The sequence below is a fragment of the Populus euphratica genome, unplaced genomic scaffold, assembly GCF_000495115.2.
Source record: "Populus euphratica unplaced genomic scaffold, PopEup_1.0 scaffold12.1, whole genome shotgun sequence".
NCBI classification, from domain to species: Eukaryota; Viridiplantae; Streptophyta; class Magnoliopsida; order Malpighiales; family Salicaceae; genus Populus; species Populus euphratica.
Window position 1 is genome coordinate 2,633,397 of NW_011499858.1, and position 17,609 is coordinate 2,651,005.

Consider the following 17,609-nt stretch of genomic DNA (forward strand, 5'->3'; position numbering starts at 1 on the left):
GTGTGTGTGTGTGTGTGTGTGTGTGTGTGTGTGTGTGTGTGTGTGTGTGTGTGTGTGTGTGTGTGTGTGTGTGTGTGTGTGTGTGTGTGTGTGTTTGTGTGTGTAGGGTAGGACTTCCCCAAGACTTTCCTCCTCCACACATACATCATTGTCAAGATTATGGCAAGATCTTTGATTTAGGGTGTAGGAAAAGGAGGGTTTAATAGTCAGCAAAGTACCATAAAATCAATAAGAAAAACTAAAGAAAACAGGTAAAGAGAAGCACCTAAATAAACATCGAAAGAAAAAAAGCAGCACAGGGGTGTGTGTTTCCAAGAAGTTTCTGAAGATGAGTTGGGGGGGGGCGAAGTTCAGAGTAAAGAACTATACTGTCTCCAAACCATCAGTGACTTCCTTCCATTAGATCAATCACAAACTGCAAATCAAAGTATTGGATTCTCTTCCTTTCAATTTGTTCTCTAAATCATTCTAGTCTGCAATTGATTAATGAAGCATCAAGATCCCCAACAAGTATAGAACCCTCACAAACTACAAATGAAAGTATTGGACTAGAGTTGGTGGGGAGCGCCAGGCCAATGCTGTAGTGCAGGGCAAAGGCGACGATAGAGAGCCCCAGTAGCAAGCTACTGTCATGGACCCTCCCCCTAAAAAAATAAATTTAATATCGTATGAGCCATTGGCCCACGTATCAGATATTAAACTGATAAGAACAGATACTACACTTGATCTTAGCCAAAAGGCCGAGAAAGGTATGATTGATTCAGAGCTAGTAAGCTTTCTTTTATAGTGTGCTCCTGCTTCTGCCCTTTTCTGTTTTTGCCATATGGGACGACAGAATACAGACTGGGCTTGTTACTTCGTAATATGCTTCTATTATTTCACCAAGGGGCGTGAAACACAAGGCTGGCGACAAAAAGTTTAACGCTTGCCAAGTCCCCTGCACGGCGGAGAATGATGTGCTCTCTTAGTCTTTGGCAAAGCTAAGAGTGCAGAGCCGATTATGCTTTTATATTGACCAAATTATACTGAACTAAGGAGCCAAAACAAGATTAAAAATTCTGGTGCATAAAGGTAGTTTTTAGCTAATATTCTCACACGATGAAGATAAAACAATTTCGTGTTGTTTGATCAAGACAGAATAAATGGAGACACTAGGGTGAGACATGGTGAAATTTTGATAGAAAATTTTTGCTTCGATAAATTCGTTATTGAGACAAGTTCATATGCATTTAAAAATAAGTGTGCATGTCTGAAAATATGATTAGGAGAATTTTATACTTCGCATATATTTCCCTTTGAAGAATTTGTTAACACTGACAGCCAGAAGATGGTGCAAAAGTTTCAGTAACTCGGTGGTACTTGGTAGAGGTAGGTTCCACTGGAAATACTTTTGGACCATCATTCTGTTGTTATATAGGGCTTCTGAAGCCTCATATTCATGCTTCGTTATGTCTGCAGGGGTAACCCCATAGATCATAAATAATATTTTCTAGAGTAGTGCAGAGAATTTACGCTGGTCAAGGGCTCCCAAAACTAGAATTGCCAAGGAAAATTATAAAAATTGTCAAAATTAAAGGTATTAATGAGATTTTCTATATCTAAAGATTCGATGGCCTGCGTAGCGTGCAATGGCTAATGATCTCTGAAAACTCTTGTAAAAATTTAAGTGCAATTCAATAATCAGATCAAAAATTAGAGTTCTTTTTAAAGTGTTATTCTAGTTTGGCATAACCATACTCCTTCGTAGTGGCATGGAAAAGCACGAACTTTCAAAGCATGAAAATTAGATTTAGTGGCCCCTGGTGCAGATGAAGGGAAACGTTAATTCATCAAATTTTACATGACGAGACATATATACATGCAACCTATTTGTATGTTTAAACATTGATACCCTATAGAGTATCCTAGGAACACACAACAAACAAATTTACAGTCCAATTTGGACCTTCCAAAAAAAGTAAGTAATGGGTGACATGCACATCCAAAAACTCGTAGAAGAGTATAGGATGGTGGAGATCCATAAACAAGCTCATAAGGAGACTTGTTACCAATAATAGAAGTTGGATGCTGATTGATAAGAAATATTGCAGTTGTTAATATAACTATCCAAAATCATGGTGAAATGGAGGCATGGGCCATTAATGTTAAACCAGTGTCCACAATATGCCATGGCCGACGTTCGGCCAATCCATTTTACTCTGATGTACCGGGACATGATAATCTGCAAATAATGCCATGGGATACAAAACAATTCTATAAACCCTAGCTTACAAATTCTACACCACCATCACTTTGAATTATTTTTACACAAGTATTGAATTAGTTGACCATTCGCTGAAGAAATGCAGGAAATATAATGGCGACATCAAATTTATAAGCCATAGGAAAGTGCCATACGTATCAAGAATATTCATTGACAATGATTAAATAGAAACAAAACCTGACATAGGAGGGAATTGAGGCAGGTCCCCACACATCGGTACGAAGAGTATGTAAAAAGATAGTAGCATATGTTTTTTGAGAGCTAAATAATAACTTTGTTGATTTTTCCAAAACACAACTTTCACAAAAACCAATAATGTTAGTCAGAGATGGTAAACATAAAAGTTAAAAGAATTCTAGATTGAGGATGGCCAAGCCGAGCATACCACAAGTTGCTAAGCACTTTAGATGATAGCAGATCAACTGAAGAATTTCAATATTATCATAACTGGATTGGATATAAGCCATCGGCCATTGAGCCCTTAAGTAGCACCAATTTTGTCCTCGTGTCCTTGAAAAGAAAGCCCTAAGGATAAAATATAAAATATAAAATAACAGTTATGTTTCTTTATAAGTTGATAGATTGATAGCAATATTTTTTTAATATCAAGGATGATAAGAAAATTATTGAGTTTGATATCAAAAGCAGTAGCGAGACTTATCCATTACCAATATTTATAATTCATTTTCAAGATAAGAATGAATATCTTGTACTTCACTTGTATCAGATGTCATATGATGATTTGGTGCAGTGTTGGGGTACTAAGTTTCCTCTGTAATATGGGCAAAACTTGGAGTGCAGCAAAAACCTTGAATTGTTCTACTTCTTCAATTGAGGTAAAGCATCCATTTACTTTATGATTCAGGCCTTCACATCAAAAACAGGTTATGTCACCACGTCCGCAACCAGCGCGGTGTCCACATTGATTTGTGAATGTTTGAGTGCAAGTTCCAAAATTGCCTCTATTTAAGCATGAAGAACGAGCATTTTTCTATTGGGATTGAGAAATAGTCTGGTTGTGTGTAATATTACAACCATGAGAACCATGAGTTTCACAAGACTTTGTATTGCTTAGGAGAAGTCACCCATGCTGTTTAAAGGCGAATTTCAAAATCACATAGTTTGCCGATGACCCCTTCAAAAGGTGGAAAAATATCCCAAGTATTTAAGGCGGCTACAAAATCATCTAAAGATGCAGAAGAGCATTGAAACCTCTTACTACAAAATCAAAGCTTTGGGTGCTAGAGTTGGTGGGGCGCGCCAGGCCAATGCTATAGTGCAGCGCAAAGGCGACGATCAAGAGCCCCAGTAGCAAGCTACCGTGATGGACCCTCCCCCTAAAAAATTAAATTTAATATCGTGTGAGACATTTACCCACGTATCAGATATTAAACTGATAAGAACAGATACTACACTTGATCTTAGCCAAAAGGCCGAGAAAGGTATGATTGATTCAGAGCTAGTCAGCCTTCTTTTATGGTGTGCTCCTGCTTGTGCCCTTTGTTGTTTTTGCCATATGGGACGACAGCATACAGACTGGGCTTGTTACTTCGTAATATGCTTCTATTATTTCACCCCTAAGAAACAGAACTCCATCTTTGACTCGTTTGTGTTCGTCTTGTCCCCTTTATCTTAGTTGTGATGTCTTTTATATCTCCAAAATAGTAGCCTGACATTACTGTAATCTATTTCATTGTTTTTTTTCTTTATATATATTTTTATCATATGAAAAGACTGTGTTGTTTCTTTCTTCTTCTTTCATTTTTTTTTTAAATCAAAACTTTTTTCCATCATTAATTTAGTGATGTTGCGAATCTCACATGTGATAGTGTTTAAAATTATAATGAAAGGGATTTTAGGTTTAGCTGGCTTACTACAAAAATTTTATTTTTTATCAATGACAGTGCTTAAAAACATAATTTTTATTTAAATTATTCTTTAAAAAGATAAGATAATCCTTTAATTCTTTCATTAAATTTAATATACGGTGACTTGATTTATTTACTAACTCAATCTCAAATTTATGTTTTATAAGAATATAAATTTAGATATATATTATTGAACAAAAATAAATGATTTGATACTTTAAAGAATATTTTTAATTTGTCTTGAATATATTGTTGAAAAACTATTATAAGGTGCTTAGGCTTAATCTAATAGATATTCATCATTTATATACTTCAAGCATAAATAAAAAAGATTTAAGAGCTTTTGAAAGAGCTTTTAAGAAAGTTTTTTTACTTGAAGAAGATATTTTATTAAAAAACTTTTATGGAATTTTAGACTTGATCCAACAAGGATTTATTTTTTATAGATTTAAGCATGGATGTAGAAAACTTGAGAGTTTTTGAGAAAACTTCCTTACTTAAAAAACTTGTCTTGAATAAAATTTTATACTTCTAAGAATTCTTTTTTTTTTTTTTCTTTCTTTCCTCTATCTAGAATAAAGGCTTCTTTTTATAAAGGTTTGTATTAACATCACGTGATTTTATTTTATTAGTTAATGTTTATTGATGGATCTTACATTAACCAAAATTTACATAATAAACTATTTATTTTTCCTATCATTTTTTTATCCTATATAAAAATAAAATAAACGTTATGGTGAAAATAAATTTAATTGGTGAAATTTTTTACTTAATTCATCCAAAATCTATTTAAGTATTATTTAAGAGCTAATAATTTTAAGTTAGACATGCAGGGCCTCACTCCGGAGCCCTTCCAGAAATTCTCAAAGGCCTAGGTAAGAGGGGGTTTGGAAATAGTTTTCAACCAGCAATTGACGCGGCTCTGTTAGAACCTCGCTAGCTCTGTCATTGCCCCGAGCGCTAAGATAACATTGCTTATAGGCACGTAGCCTCGCAGTTTCTGTCCTTTTCGATGTGGGATTTTAAGTTATTCTATTGGGTCATTAACTAGACTACCATATAAATTTTGCTTTGTTAAGAAATCATATGGCACCATACAACGTCAATTCATGGGGCACCAAAATCGAGCCCGCCAAGAGGAGTGAAGGTGCTGCACCGAAACCAAACCCATCAAGAAGCATGAAGCATTGCATATCGAGCCCATCAGGGAAGCCCATCAAGGAAAATGAAAGGGCTGCAAATTGAGCCCAATAAGAGGAAAATAAAGGCTCAAAATTGAGCCCAATAAAAGGAAAAGAAAGCTGGCAGTTGAACAGCCGCACCAAAACCGACGAGTGAAAAAATCAAAAAATTAATTAAATTAAAAAAATTAAATAATGAATAAAACTTATTAGAATTTTTAAAAAATTAATTGGTTTGATTTTATTTTAGTTTTATAAGTCTGAAACCAAAAAATCAAACTAAATTCAAATAAAAAAAAAACCTAGTCAAATCAGAAAAATCAAATTAAACTAGTTTGAATAAGGTTTTATTTTAAATAAATCAAATTGGTTTTAATTTAAAAAAAAATTAACTTTTCTTAAAAATCAAATAAATTAAAAATAATTACCCATAATCCTAACAAAAAAAAAATATTGTAGCGCTTTTAATAACTCATAAAAAATGAGTTTTCAGTAATCAAGAGGTGTCACGACGTCTAAAAGATATTGAGATATATATGCATCAATTATTTTTTAATTATATTTTATATTTATTTAAATATCAAATTATTTCAAATTAATTAAATAAAAAAAATTATTATAAAAATACAAAAAACCATTGAGTTCCAAGTCTTTTTGTTAAGGTTACTTGAAATATTTCATTATGCTTTCAAAACATGAAAATATATATAAAAAAATTATTTTTTATTTTAAAGAATAATTAAATCATTTCACTATATTTTATAAATATAAAAAACCTGAATTCTTTTTATTTTATTTAATAATAATTAATTAACCTATGAAAAGCCTATATTAACTTCAAATCTAAAGCTAATTTTTTTTTTTTTTTTGGAATGGTAAGATTATCAACGTAATGTTTCAATCCACATTGCAGTGGTGAGGTGTGATTGCTCTGTTTTTTTGTTTTTTTTTTGGTTAATGTACAACACCAAAAATTACAACTAGAGAAGTTTTTCTTGCTTTTTTAACTTTTTATGTTTGTTCCGTAAAAAAACAAACTACACCTCACCATGTCTATCTCTATAATTTGGAATACAATTGATTGGGGCCGAAACTAAATTGGGTTAAAAAAAATAAGAAAAGTTATGATTTAATATGATCCGAGCTTCGCGTGTTGATTCAATAAAATTTGATTAAAAATTTAGTTGTAATTTATTAATTTTTGCTTTTTTACTAAAATGATATCATTTTAATTTTATTAAAAAATAAAAATTAACCCAATCAGTCTCGTAATTAGATTAAAATCCAATGATCTGATGAAACTCCAAACCTGAAGCTTAAACCAGATCAACCACCTACCAGATTTAAAAACTGTGAACTCTATCACAAACACATCATGAATTTAGCTAATGAACACAGCCACCCCTTTTTTCCATTTGTCTTCAATTATTGAATTGATTATTTACTTCCCATTTTTGGCGGCAATGATCTTCAAATGGACGGTCACGATCATGCTAAATCAACTCAAGTAATTTCCAAACGATGAAAAGGACCGGAAACAAAACAGAACAAAACTCGGTCTGGTCCAAAATGGAAGATGCCTTAGAATATCCTTCTCTTTGCTCATCCATTATTTTTCTAACCTTCCTCCCTTTATTGCCGCTCCATCCTCTCCCTCTCAAACTTCATAACCCCATAATCACTCTTTTCCTTGTTTCTCCCTTCTCTATTTCACACCTTCAGACACAACAAGATCAGTCGGTTGAAGAAAACCAAAGCAAGAGGAAATATGTGCGCTCACATTTCTTTGTCTGACCAAGAACAACTTGTTGAGAAATTGCAGATTTTCAAATTTCAAGGCAGGGATAAAAACGGCCACAAAGTCCTTCGAATTATCGGCAAATTCTTATCTGGTTAGTAACTTCTCTAACATTAACATGAAAATAATCCTCTCGACTGTCGCGCCGAATGTGCTTAATAATTTTATTTTATGGTTTCGATTTTTGACTTTTGCAGCTCGGTTTTTGAGCGTGGATGCACTCAAGAATTATTTGGAGGAGAACATCTTTCCTAGGCTGAAGAAGAAGCCATTTTCGGTCCTGTACCTTCACACGCAAGTACAAAAGAGTGAGGATTTTCCAGGAATCTCAGCCCTTCGATCAATCTATGATGTTATACCAATCAACGCTAGGGATAATCTCCAGGCAATTTACTTTGTCCACCCCAGCCTACAAGCCAAACTTTTCCTTGCCACGTTTGGCCGTCTTCACTTCGGCAGCAGGTAAGAACAACGAAATATTTTTCACAATGACTGATGCTTTTTTCTCTCAAAGGGTATCGGAATTTGGTTGCATTTTTAGCTTTCTGGCTTGCGTGAATAAACCAACACAAACAATATTGTGGCAGGTTGTATGGGAAGCTAAGGTATATCAATAGGATTGATTATTTATGGGACCATATAAGGAGAAATGAAGTAAAAATCCCCGAGTTCGTTTGTGACCATGATGAAGATTTGGAGGGCCATCAGATGCTGGACTATGGGGTGGAGAGCGATCATCCTAGAGTTTGTGGTGCTCCCTTCATGGATTCTCCTGTGACCATGTACTCAACGAGGTGTATTTAGTAAATGGAGTGAAAATAACGAGTGAGAGAAGCTTTTTACTATGAAGAAATTTGTGCCCTGAAGCTAGAAAGAAAAAAAAGGTCAAGTTTATGCAGTAGTTCTTAGCTGTTCTTGATTCCCGATGTGTCCCGTCTAGCTACGCACCATTTGTTGTAGGGCGAGCTTGTTGGGCTGTCTCCTACAGATTTGGTATTATTGACCATAGTTTCATTTAGTTTATTTATTTTTCCAGTCAATCTTTCAATTTTATTTAATTTGCAAAATCTATTTAATGGTGTGAAAGAATTCAATGAAAAAGTAATTCTCCAACCATCGAAGTTATTTTGATGGGCCACAAAGGCGACCCTTCTCGTTGTCAATAGCAAGGGTCACGCCCAGTCCTATCAGGGAGGCATCGTTCCTCCTCCATTCATTTATTGATTTCTGGGTTATATTTTAGGTCTTGCAACTTGTATATTACAAAAATATTAAAATGAAAAAAAAAATCGAAGAGAGTGCTTTTTGGCTCTCTGAAATAAGAAATTAGGAGGTTACCAATAATTTTGAAAAAGGATGTTTATAATTACCAAATACGTATTTAGTTAAAAAAAAAGTGTGTTTTATCTTTGATCAGAATTTATAACAGGATTATTCCAGACCGACTACTAGTGCGTACATAACTACGAAGAGAGGAAAACAAAGCTCCAAAATTTGAGTTAATGCAACCTCAGCCTCTTCTCTCCGGTCTTCTCCAGTCTCATGTGTGATTGGTTTTGTGATGTACTGGCGTGGTTGCCTTTTTCCTTTTTGGTGTTCACAAACTCGGAGAAGGATGGGATGGATGGCAGCTTTGTACTCAGACTGGAACTTTCTGGCGGTGAAGTATTTATCGAAGTTTCTGATTGAAATGTATGGTGGAGTCTTAGGGTAGTAGTTTCTGGTGACTTCTGCTCAAGCAAGGGTGATTGAAAGCTACTGTGGCGTTTTAGGTTAGTAGTTTCTGGTGGCCTCTGCTCAAGCAAGGGTGATGGTGGTGTCTCAGGAGGATGTTCTTTAGACACAGGGACGGAAGGGGTGCCAGGGCCGAGCCGATTTGTTAACTCTACCAAAGTTGTCGATGATAGCCACCTTACTGTACTTGCCACCTGAGAATAGTAGAACGTTTTCCCACTCTTTCCGTACTTCTTGTAGCACTCATTTTCAAGGAAGGAGACTGATGTATCAAGTTCAATGCTGCAAAGGGGAGAAAAAAACAAATTAAAATCTACCATGGCTATCTTTCTCCCAATCAAAAGTATTAAAAAAGTTCTCTTGTATGCTAATCAAATAACAGATCTGATGCCATGGGCAAAGGGAAAGGTCTGCTTACTTTAAGATTCCAAGCCGCTGGTGAGCTAGCTTCAAAGCACTTAATAATCTTTGTTTGCTTGCTTCTCTCAGTGTTTCAGATATGGCATTCTTGTCAACTTTATTTTTCTGCTCACAAATAAAAAAAATCTATTTTCATGAAAATGAAGTTGCTAGATCGTTGACTGTAGAACTATGGTCATGAAACGGATTGAATTGCTTGTGAATCACATAACAAAGAAATACAACTATTGTCTCAATTAAACAGAGATACAATGGCACCACGTTCAACAATATATATATATAAAATGAAACCCCACTCACCATTGCCCAGAAAGCAAATAGAGCATAAATTTTAGAAATCAAAGTTACTTCACCCATCAATCTAGATAGCCACAATCCCAACAGAAAATATGAAACTACCATACATTCTAATCAATCATCAATTGCATTTACTCCTTGCTGCTTACGATCAGTAAGGAAAAAAAATAGATGCTGTTAATTTTTCAAGGGCATAAAATATTAAGGACGGACCAGTTTATCAAAGTTTCTATTCTGATAATAATTTTCTTCTGCATGCTGCAGCAACTCAATCTTCTCATCTACTCCTGATTTTCTTGACAATCTTGATCTAGGTAGGCTCTTGACAACTTCAGTTTCATCTGCCAGCAAAGAAACTTGACATATGAGATAATAAAAAAAAGTTCAGAATTTCTATAACACCCCCAAACCACCCCCAGCATAAACATTGAAATTTTACAAAAATTATTCACCGTCAAAATCAGATATATTTTCCTCGGAACTTTTGGCTTCATCATCCCGATTCCAGAATTCAGAGAATTGTTCATCAATTCTGAATTCTTCATCAATCATATCTGTGGACCTGAATAAATGAGAAGAATGAATCAAGCTCATAAGACATTCTAAAACTTGAAGATTAACCAAGTAAATAAGAGCAACACATTCCTAACTATTAGTAGGACAATAATAAAATACTGCAGGGGCGCAATGAAAATGAGAACATTTGAAAGCCAGCAATAGGTTAGGCTCATCCCAACTGGAAACAATGGAAACCTGGCAGCTTGGAACAAAAGCAAGGGAAGTCCACATGGAAAAATGGTTACATTCTAAGTAAATCTACTTCAGGTTTAAGAAACAACACAGCCATTTTTTGAGATTCCTGACGAGTCTCTTTTCTATGGAGACCAGGTTGCTTATTTCCTCTGTAATTTCAATTTTGATTATGTTTCCACTGAAATTTACAATAACTGATACACCAAAATACTATATAATATGGACAAAAGAGAACCACCTGCTCACAAAAACTCGAGAAAAACCATTTCTCTGCCGAGCAATGCTAGTTGTAAGTTCCTCCAAATACTTGGCAACTAGATTTGGATGTTTGCAGGCATCACATGATTTTTTACATAGTGTGGGAGAAACCTGCTGTGGTGAATTATAATAAGTACCCTAACTTGTGTTGATAGAGAAAGGCATTGTGAGGTCCATGTAGGAAAAAAAAAATTCCATGCTCACATTACCTGTTCCCCAAAACTCTCAAGAATCTTTTTCCGACGGCATCCAGAACCCTCACAGTACTCAATCATCTGAATGTGGTTGCATCTTGCATTGAGTACCTAGTAGCACAGAGTATGTACAGAACAAAATGACTTGACACTCACCAGATTGAAGTCAGTGAGGGACTTTTTTGACAACTCGCCCTCTGAACTCGAGGACTGCAGCTTCTTGTTCTCAGCATTTCTTAAAATGAACTCCTGTCATACAGCTCCCAATGATTTAGCGAAATATCTCCTTTACAAGCACATGCAAGAAGCAACTGTTGATAAATAAGTAAACCAATAACTACAAAGGAAGTGGTGAAACCATAGAACACACCATCTTTTTTCGATCATCAACTCCATAGTACAAGAGACTTCTGGATGGAAGCTGGTCACGTCCTGCTCTACCTGATTCTTGATAGAAGGACTCCATTGACTTTGGAATGTTAAAGTGGCAAACCATTCTAACATCTTTTCTATCTATACCCTAGAAAATATTGATCATAATGTCATCAGAAGCACATGATAGCTGCTTAACCATATATCAGAAATATACAAAATAAAATTTCCAGATTTCAAGGCTCAATGAATTCACGAGTATTTGATTGCATACCATCCTGGAGGAACAACAATGTCTCAATTACCGGGCATTCACCAGAACAGCTCCAAACAGAAGAGTACAAGGGAAGCAAACAAAACCATCACAATCTAGAATAAAACACTTCAAAAAGGAAAAAAAAATACAAGAATGATATACAGGCTTCCATTTCCAGAGTACATTTACCATTCCTGTTGAAAGTTAGCATGGCAAGAAAAACAAAATTGAGGGATCTACATTACTCTCAGCTGAGGAGGTTGTGCACGAAAAAAGAATGCTAATACCTATTAGCTTAGCATAAATTATAGAGTAGATCATACCCAAAAGCCACTGTGGCCACAACAACTTGTATTTTAGAAGAAATCCAATCATCTAAAACTGAGCTCCGCAGTTTATTATTCAAGCCAGCGTGGTAAGCTGAAAAAAACACCAGTGTGAAAAGGGAGTATACCATCACTAACACCTGTCATAAAAAAATTAAAAAAGAATATTCCCAGGGAAAAGAAGTGTAAGAGAATATTAACTACCAGCAGAGGAAATGCCATTTTTGGAAAGATGAGCAGACAAGCCATCACAGGTTGTTCGTTCAAGGCAGTAAACAATTGCACAGACATCCCCACAAGATTTGAGTACAGAGGATAAGTCAGCGTAGGCATCATCCAGAAGATCTTTGCATCGAACTGCGCTATTGAGAAATTCACTTAGATGCACATGCAGTTGGACACAGGTTGGGAATGAGGTTTAGTTTGGAATATTCTAGCTGATAAACTTGAGCTTATGAGATATATTTTCATTCCTGATACAAGCTAGCAGAACCCACCTTCATAATAAATATTTGGACGATTAAAAGAAGATTTGAGAACCAAAGGGTCTTGCAGACATAATGACTTTATCACATCGTTCTGAACTCTGCAGATAAAAATAACAACTATAGAATCATTAAAGCTCTCTGCTCCCTTCTTCAGAAAATGAAACTGTTATCTCTTATGATTTAGAGTGATGTAAGACCGTTGAGAGTAGAGAACAAATCCAGTTCTTCTAAAAACGTACTTGGGAGCAGCTGTAGCTGTCAAAGCCAGGACTGGTACATCTGGAAGGTGATTCCTCAAAGATGAAAGCTTACGGTAGCTAGGCCTATTCAAAGCCAAAAGTTAGAAAATAGGCAAAAATAAAACATAGTTAAAAAAATTCCAAGATGCAAAAATTCAGTAAAGAGTACCAAGAAATTCCAACTTTTTTACTTCATACAAGAATAACTATCACTCGACACTCAAGACAGGGAAACAAACTTCTTATTACATTTATATACATGTTTGATTGCGTAACTGCATTGAAGCAAATTGTGCTATACACACAAACTAGCCCTGCTAGTGGCTCTATTGACAAAAATCACATCAATACCTTGCACAAACATTTAATGGAATAAAATTGTCCTCCTGGTAGAAGAAAAGAACAGGGAAAAAAGTCAACTCCTTCATTACCCAAACCAGTTACACACCTGAAATCATGACCCCATGATGAAATGCAATGTGCCTGAAATTTATCAAGAGAGAAGAAAAGGCGGAATGATAGACACGAGTCTCAAAGTTAAACCTTTGTTAATATAAAGAGTATCTAAGTTTTCATCATTTAAAAAAATATATATATTAAGTTCACACTTCATCTATGGCAATGAGATTGAACAACCCTCTGGTGTGAATCTTTGTCAGCTTCGACATAAATCCTGGTGTTGCAATTAATTCTGGTGTTACATACAGCAGCCTCACAGATGGTTTTCCAGAGTCCAGATCTTCATGAATCTAACAGTGACAAAAAAGACGGTCATTAATTTATAAATATAATATCTTTTCAACTGTTAATGTCCTATATACATTATAAAGTTAAAAGAAAAAATAAGATAGCAGGCAAGCAAAACAAGCAATGGCATTATAATAGGCAATCCATGAAATACAATCCTGTTTCCTAGCTACGAGTCAAAATCATGCTAAGTGCTCGTTGATGTATACAAATTATGACACATTCCCCATATCTAATACATTCTAGTTACAACAGCACAAGGTTTTAGAAAACCACAACTCATAAACAATCACAAGCATTTCAACGCCAAGACTTGACAAATCACAATTCCCAAACCCAATATGGCACAAGAGCCCATCACCAACGTGCATCCTTTCATCAAAAACATCGTAAAATAACGGTTCTGAAAACCAATAAAGGGCAAGAACAGACACCAAAACTCACTTTATTTCTAACACTTGATGTTTGAGTCGATGAAAGAAATTCAGCTGCAATTCCTTTCTCCTTCAAGGCCATCACTTGGTTCTCCTAAAAAAAATTATAATCAAAATCCCAAGAAAGCTCTTCCCAGTAAACCAAATACAAGAGAGTAAAATTCCAGCACGTTCAACTTACCATCAAGGCTGCAAGAAAAAAAAATGAAAGAAAAGAAAAGGACAAATTAGGGTTGAATCTAAAAAAAAAGAAGAAGAAGAAGAAAGAAAACAGCTTAATAAAATTAACAAAAATATAAAGAATTTACTCACCAATCAAAGGAGACACGACAAGAACAATCCCATGTTTAGCAAGAGCAGGAATTTGATAACACATTGACTTCCCTCCACCAGTTGGCATCAAACAAAAACAATCCCTCCCTACCAAATTTTAAAAAAAAAATAAAAGGGGGGCAACATGAGGTTTTGTTTTCGAGATAGTAAGAGTAATAGTTTGTGTTTAAGACCTGATAAAACAGCTTCAATGGCTTCTAACTGTTTGCCTCTAAAATCTTGATACCCAAAATGCCATCTTAAAAGCTTCACTAGTGTTTCTTTTCTTGTTCTCTTTTCATCCATGCTGCTTGTGTTTTGCACCATTGGCAACGGTGACTTCCTCATGTCTACTTAAAAAATAACAATGATAATAATCTGCAAACAAGAAATTAAGAATCAAGACGAACAGACCTTCGTATTATTTATTACCTTTATTCTTTTTCTTTTTCTTTGTTTTTTTCCCCTGCCTTCTCCCTTTTTATGTTCCTAGAAAGAGAGAATTTTGTTTCTTGTAATCTGCCCATTAGGCTGACAGGTCGTTCGTTGGTCTTTGGCCAGCATCCAAGGAGATAGGTTTATTTTTCATATTATTATCCTAAGTTAATCTGAAAATCCTTTAAAATGTACCTCATAAAATGTTTTTTTTTGTGATTTCATTTTGCAATTAAGTACATATTTATTTTTTAGAAAATTACTTTTCAAATTTTCCTGAAAAATTTTTTTTTTTTAGCTGTGTTTGGTTTTCATAAAGTAGTTTCCGAGAAAATATTTTCCAAATTTTCTTGTATTTATTTGCTGATAGGAAAGTTAGTAAACGAAAAATATTTTCCAGTCAAAAGAAAATTTAACTTAATTTTCAGGAAAGTATTTTTCTGAAAAATTTGGAAGGAAAACACTTTCTAAAAGTTATGAAAACTTAGAAATGTTATTATTTGCTGATTATATCAAATTTGATCCTCAAACTTTTGATTGCTATAAATATTTTTTTAAAAATATTTATTTTTCAATTTCATTTCTTAAAATTTAATTTTTATATTAACTGTATTTTTCAGTTCATTTTCCATAACATTATCAAACATCGAAAAATAATTTACTTTTCAAGAATTTATTTTTTTTGGAATTCATTTTCTAGAAATTTATTTTCTTTGAAATTTATTTTTTAAAAAGAACAATTTTTCTACGAACAAATAAAGCCTAAATGTATTTCATTTGAAAATTGTGTTGCTTGAATGATAATGCAATTTTTGTAATTATTGGACGATGATTGCAAATATCATGTGATCCTAAACCTCTTGATTATTGTTAAATTTCAATATCAAACGAGGTATAAGATATGTGAGGTTTTTTTTATTTGATAATGTTGTTGATCTCGGAAAAAAAAGAAAAAAAATCAATGTTAAATGATTTATGAATTAAAAAAATGATAAATATAAAGATTTGAAAAAAAATAAAAAAAATAAAAAAATAACTTTATGTTTGTTTACTGAAAACTATTTTTTATTTTTTTATAAAATATTTTATAAAAAATTAATCAATATAAAATATTTTATATTTAACTTTCAAACTTAGTTTATTCATTAAAAAAATATTTATAACTCATAAAAGTTTTTAAAATATATTAAAAATAATTTACTTACAATATTAATTATTATTATCTTATTTTTTATTATCATAATTATCTTATTATTATTTTTATTATTATTATTGTTATTATCATCACGGCAACATCTTTTTTACTCCTATTGTCATGTCACACCTCTAATGCAAGTATTTTACATGTAAAACCTTAAGTGAAGTTAATGATAGAAAGTGATTTCATTTCATTTTTATATTTGTATATTTTTTTAAAAAGTAAATTTAAAAATTAATTAGTGGTATTTAATGTATTTAGCGTTATAATAACTTTTTTAATTGTGGTTTAAAATTTTAGTTGGGATTTTAAAAATAAAATAAAATATATATTATGTTAAAAATTGCTACGAGATGAATTTTTACACATAAAATAAATAAAAAATAACTTATTTTAATTTTTACAAATTAAAATTTGAGATATAATTATACATGGAATAGAATATAAAAAATAAAAACAAAAGTCATTTAACTAAATATGGAATATAATATAAAAAATAAAAACAAAAGTTATTTAACTAATCAGATAGTTTTTCCTCTGCAAAAACAAACGATTTCTTAAGAGAATTGCTTTCGCACAAAGGAAAAGAGAGGGAGACCGTAAGTTTGGAATAATGTATTTTCACAACAATTGCGACTCTTCGTGTCAATGACATACATGATAGCTTGAAGTAGTTACAATCATTTCTTAGGTCTACGCCCTTTTATTATTTTTTCGTTTTTTTTTTTTTTTTTATGAGAGCGTGGATCTTCCTTATCAGTCGCCTTCTTTCTTTCGATGGCCAAGTATGCAGCAACTAAAACTAACAAGCTATGCTTATTAAGAAAACACAACGCAATAACCACCTCACCTCCTCCACTAGTACGACCACGAACACCTCCTTCACCACCATGATCACCACCTCATGAGGAGGCTCGTGCTGTTGAAATAAAACTTGAACAAGTTAAACTTGGTGCTAAAACATTAACAACGTGCTTGTTTCTCCAATTGAAGAGGTCCAGGAGGAGTCCTGCTTCTTCTCCTCCACAATTCTACTTGTTTCTTTGGCTCTCTAGGAATGTCTTCATCCACTTCCACTACAATAAACACCTTCTCTTTATCTCCGTTCTTCTCATCATATGAACTATTAGTTGAGTTATCTGGCATCCCTGAAACATCATGAGCCTTCCAATCAAAATCTCTTAACACGCCACAATTGCTCGAGAACTGATTCATGTGACCTAAAGAAGGAGGTTTATCTGCAACAGGCGGCCTCCCACGAGAGGTATGATCAGATTGCAGACCTTGTTTCTTTCCTTTGAAAACGGTTGGTGTTGGTTTAGGACAAGAGTCTGACTTAGTTGCTTGCGGTTTTTTCTTGCTTTTGTTCTTGACTTTGCCCGTGCATGAAACTTTTGGGGAAGTGGGCTCTTGTGCATCATCAAAGGTTCCACTCCTAGCGTTTCTTCTAGCCTCCTTTGGAACAAGCGATACGATCCGACCAGACAAACCTCTGTCAGTATTGGCCATGCGAGGGCTGGTTGGTGGACTCTGGAACGTGACAGGAGATGCTGCTTGCGGAAGACAGGCGAAGACACTGAATTTTGATTTCCTTCGTTTCCCCATCAAGAAAGAAATTGCTTCTTGATTTCTCTTGCTCTGCTATCTATGTATTCTTATGGTGGATGGGAAAACCCAGAAGCTTATTTGAAGCTTTCGAAACCAATGATATTGGTTTTCCTGACTTCGTCAAGGACTGCGTCGCATAGTGCAGAAAACTAATGCCTGAAAGAAACCACCTCCATTGCCGGCCGAAGCTAGTAATACTATAAAAGAACCACACTCCATGAGATCAGTGCCAGGGAGCGGATCTGACTTTTTGATAGCAACCTCCTTCCCATAAAATAAAGATTAAATTAATTGGGAAAAGACAGCAGGAGAGCTTGACACTTGGCAGACTTGTTCCCGTTTTTTGGATGCCATTATTATTATTATCATTTTTTTTTTGCATCTCAAATCACAGGGTGGCTTCGTCCATAGACCAAAGGTCATCCTTG

At 34.1% G+C, this 17,609-nt stretch overlaps 3 protein-coding genes across 10 annotated transcripts; 1 reads left to right on the plus strand and 2 right to left on the minus strand.

Annotated features, from left to right (window-relative positions):
• The first annotated feature begins 6,908 nt into the window (after positions 1-6,908).
• LOC105124079 (SEC14 cytosolic factor family protein / phosphoglyceride transfer family protein) lies at positions 6,909-8,150 on the plus strand. The gene is made up of 3 exons (XM_011023940.1): positions 6,909-7,204; positions 7,308-7,572; positions 7,698-8,150. The coding sequence occupies exons 1-3, from the start codon at positions 7,081-7,083 to the stop codon at positions 7,912-7,914; spliced, it is 606 nt and encodes a 201-aa protein (XP_011022242.1). The 5' UTR covers positions 6,909-7,080; the 3' UTR covers positions 7,915-8,150.
• A 304-nt stretch (positions 8,151-8,454) lies between these two features.
• RECQL3 (DEAD/DEAH box RNA helicase family protein) lies at positions 8,455-14,492 on the minus strand. 8 transcript variants are annotated; one of them, XM_011023942.1, is made up of 20 exons: positions 14,373-14,492; positions 14,135-14,290; positions 13,941-14,048; positions 13,810-13,817; positions 13,639-13,722; positions 13,056-13,196; positions 12,896-12,930; positions 12,448-12,531; positions 12,218-12,306; positions 11,925-12,077; positions 11,718-11,814; positions 11,413-11,416; positions 11,137-11,286; positions 10,923-11,015; positions 10,782-10,847; positions 10,553-10,686; positions 10,014-10,123; positions 9,775-9,917; positions 9,263-9,369; positions 8,455-9,126 (listed from the first exon to the last, which is right to left on the minus strand). In XM_011023942.1, the coding sequence occupies exons 2-20, from the start codon at positions 14,286-14,288 to the stop codon at positions 8,610-8,612; spliced, it is 2,277 nt and encodes a 758-aa protein (XP_011022244.1). In that variant the 5' UTR covers positions 14,289-14,290; positions 14,373-14,492; the 3' UTR covers positions 8,455-8,609. The 8 variants fall into 8 exon arrangements, with proteins under 8 accessions (XP_011022244.1, XP_011022243.1, XP_011022245.1 ...); XM_011023941.1 differs by having other exon boundaries at positions 14,135-14,492; XM_011023943.1 differs by having other exon boundaries at positions 10,553-10,683; positions 14,135-14,491.
• Positions 14,493-16,536: 2,044 nt separating this feature from the next.
• LOC105124113 (uncharacterized protein At1g76070-like) lies at positions 16,537-17,178 on the minus strand. Its single transcript, XM_011023976.1, has one exon. It carries the CDS (start codon positions 17,176-17,178, stop codon positions 16,537-16,539), a length of 642 nt encoding a protein of 213 aa, XP_011022278.1.
• Between the last annotated feature and the right edge of the window lie 431 nt (positions 17,179-17,609).

Bases quoted from the DNA above. Each gene is read 5' to 3' on its own strand.
- LOC105124113 (XM_011023976.1), bottom strand. From the start codon at position 17,178: ATGGGGAAACGAAGGAAATCAAAATTCAGTGTCTTCGCCTGTCTTCCG.
- LOC105124079 (XM_011023940.1), top strand. From the start codon at position 7,081: ATGTGCGCTCACATTTCTTTGTCTGACCAAGAACAACTTGTTGAGAAA. The intron at 7,205-7,307 runs GTTAGTAACTTC...TGACTTTTGCAG, and splicing joins TATCGGCAAATTCTTATCTG to CTCGGTTTTTGAGCGTGGAT. The intron at 7,573-7,697 runs GTAAGAACAACG...ATATTGTGGCAG, and splicing joins CGTCTTCACTTCGGCAGCAG to GTTGTATGGGAAGCTAAGGT.
- RECQL3 (XM_011023942.1), bottom strand. From the start codon at position 14,288: ATGAGGAAGTCACCGTTGCCAATGGTGCAAAACACAAGCAGCATGGAT. The intron at 13,197-13,638 runs GTGAGTTTTGGT...TGTCACTGTTAG, and splicing joins CATCAAGTGTTAGAAATAAA to ATTCATGAAGATCTGGACTC. The intron at 10,848-10,922 runs GTGAGTGTCAAG...AACCACATTCAG, and splicing joins CCCTCACTGACTTCAATCTG to ATGATTGAGTACTGTGAGGG.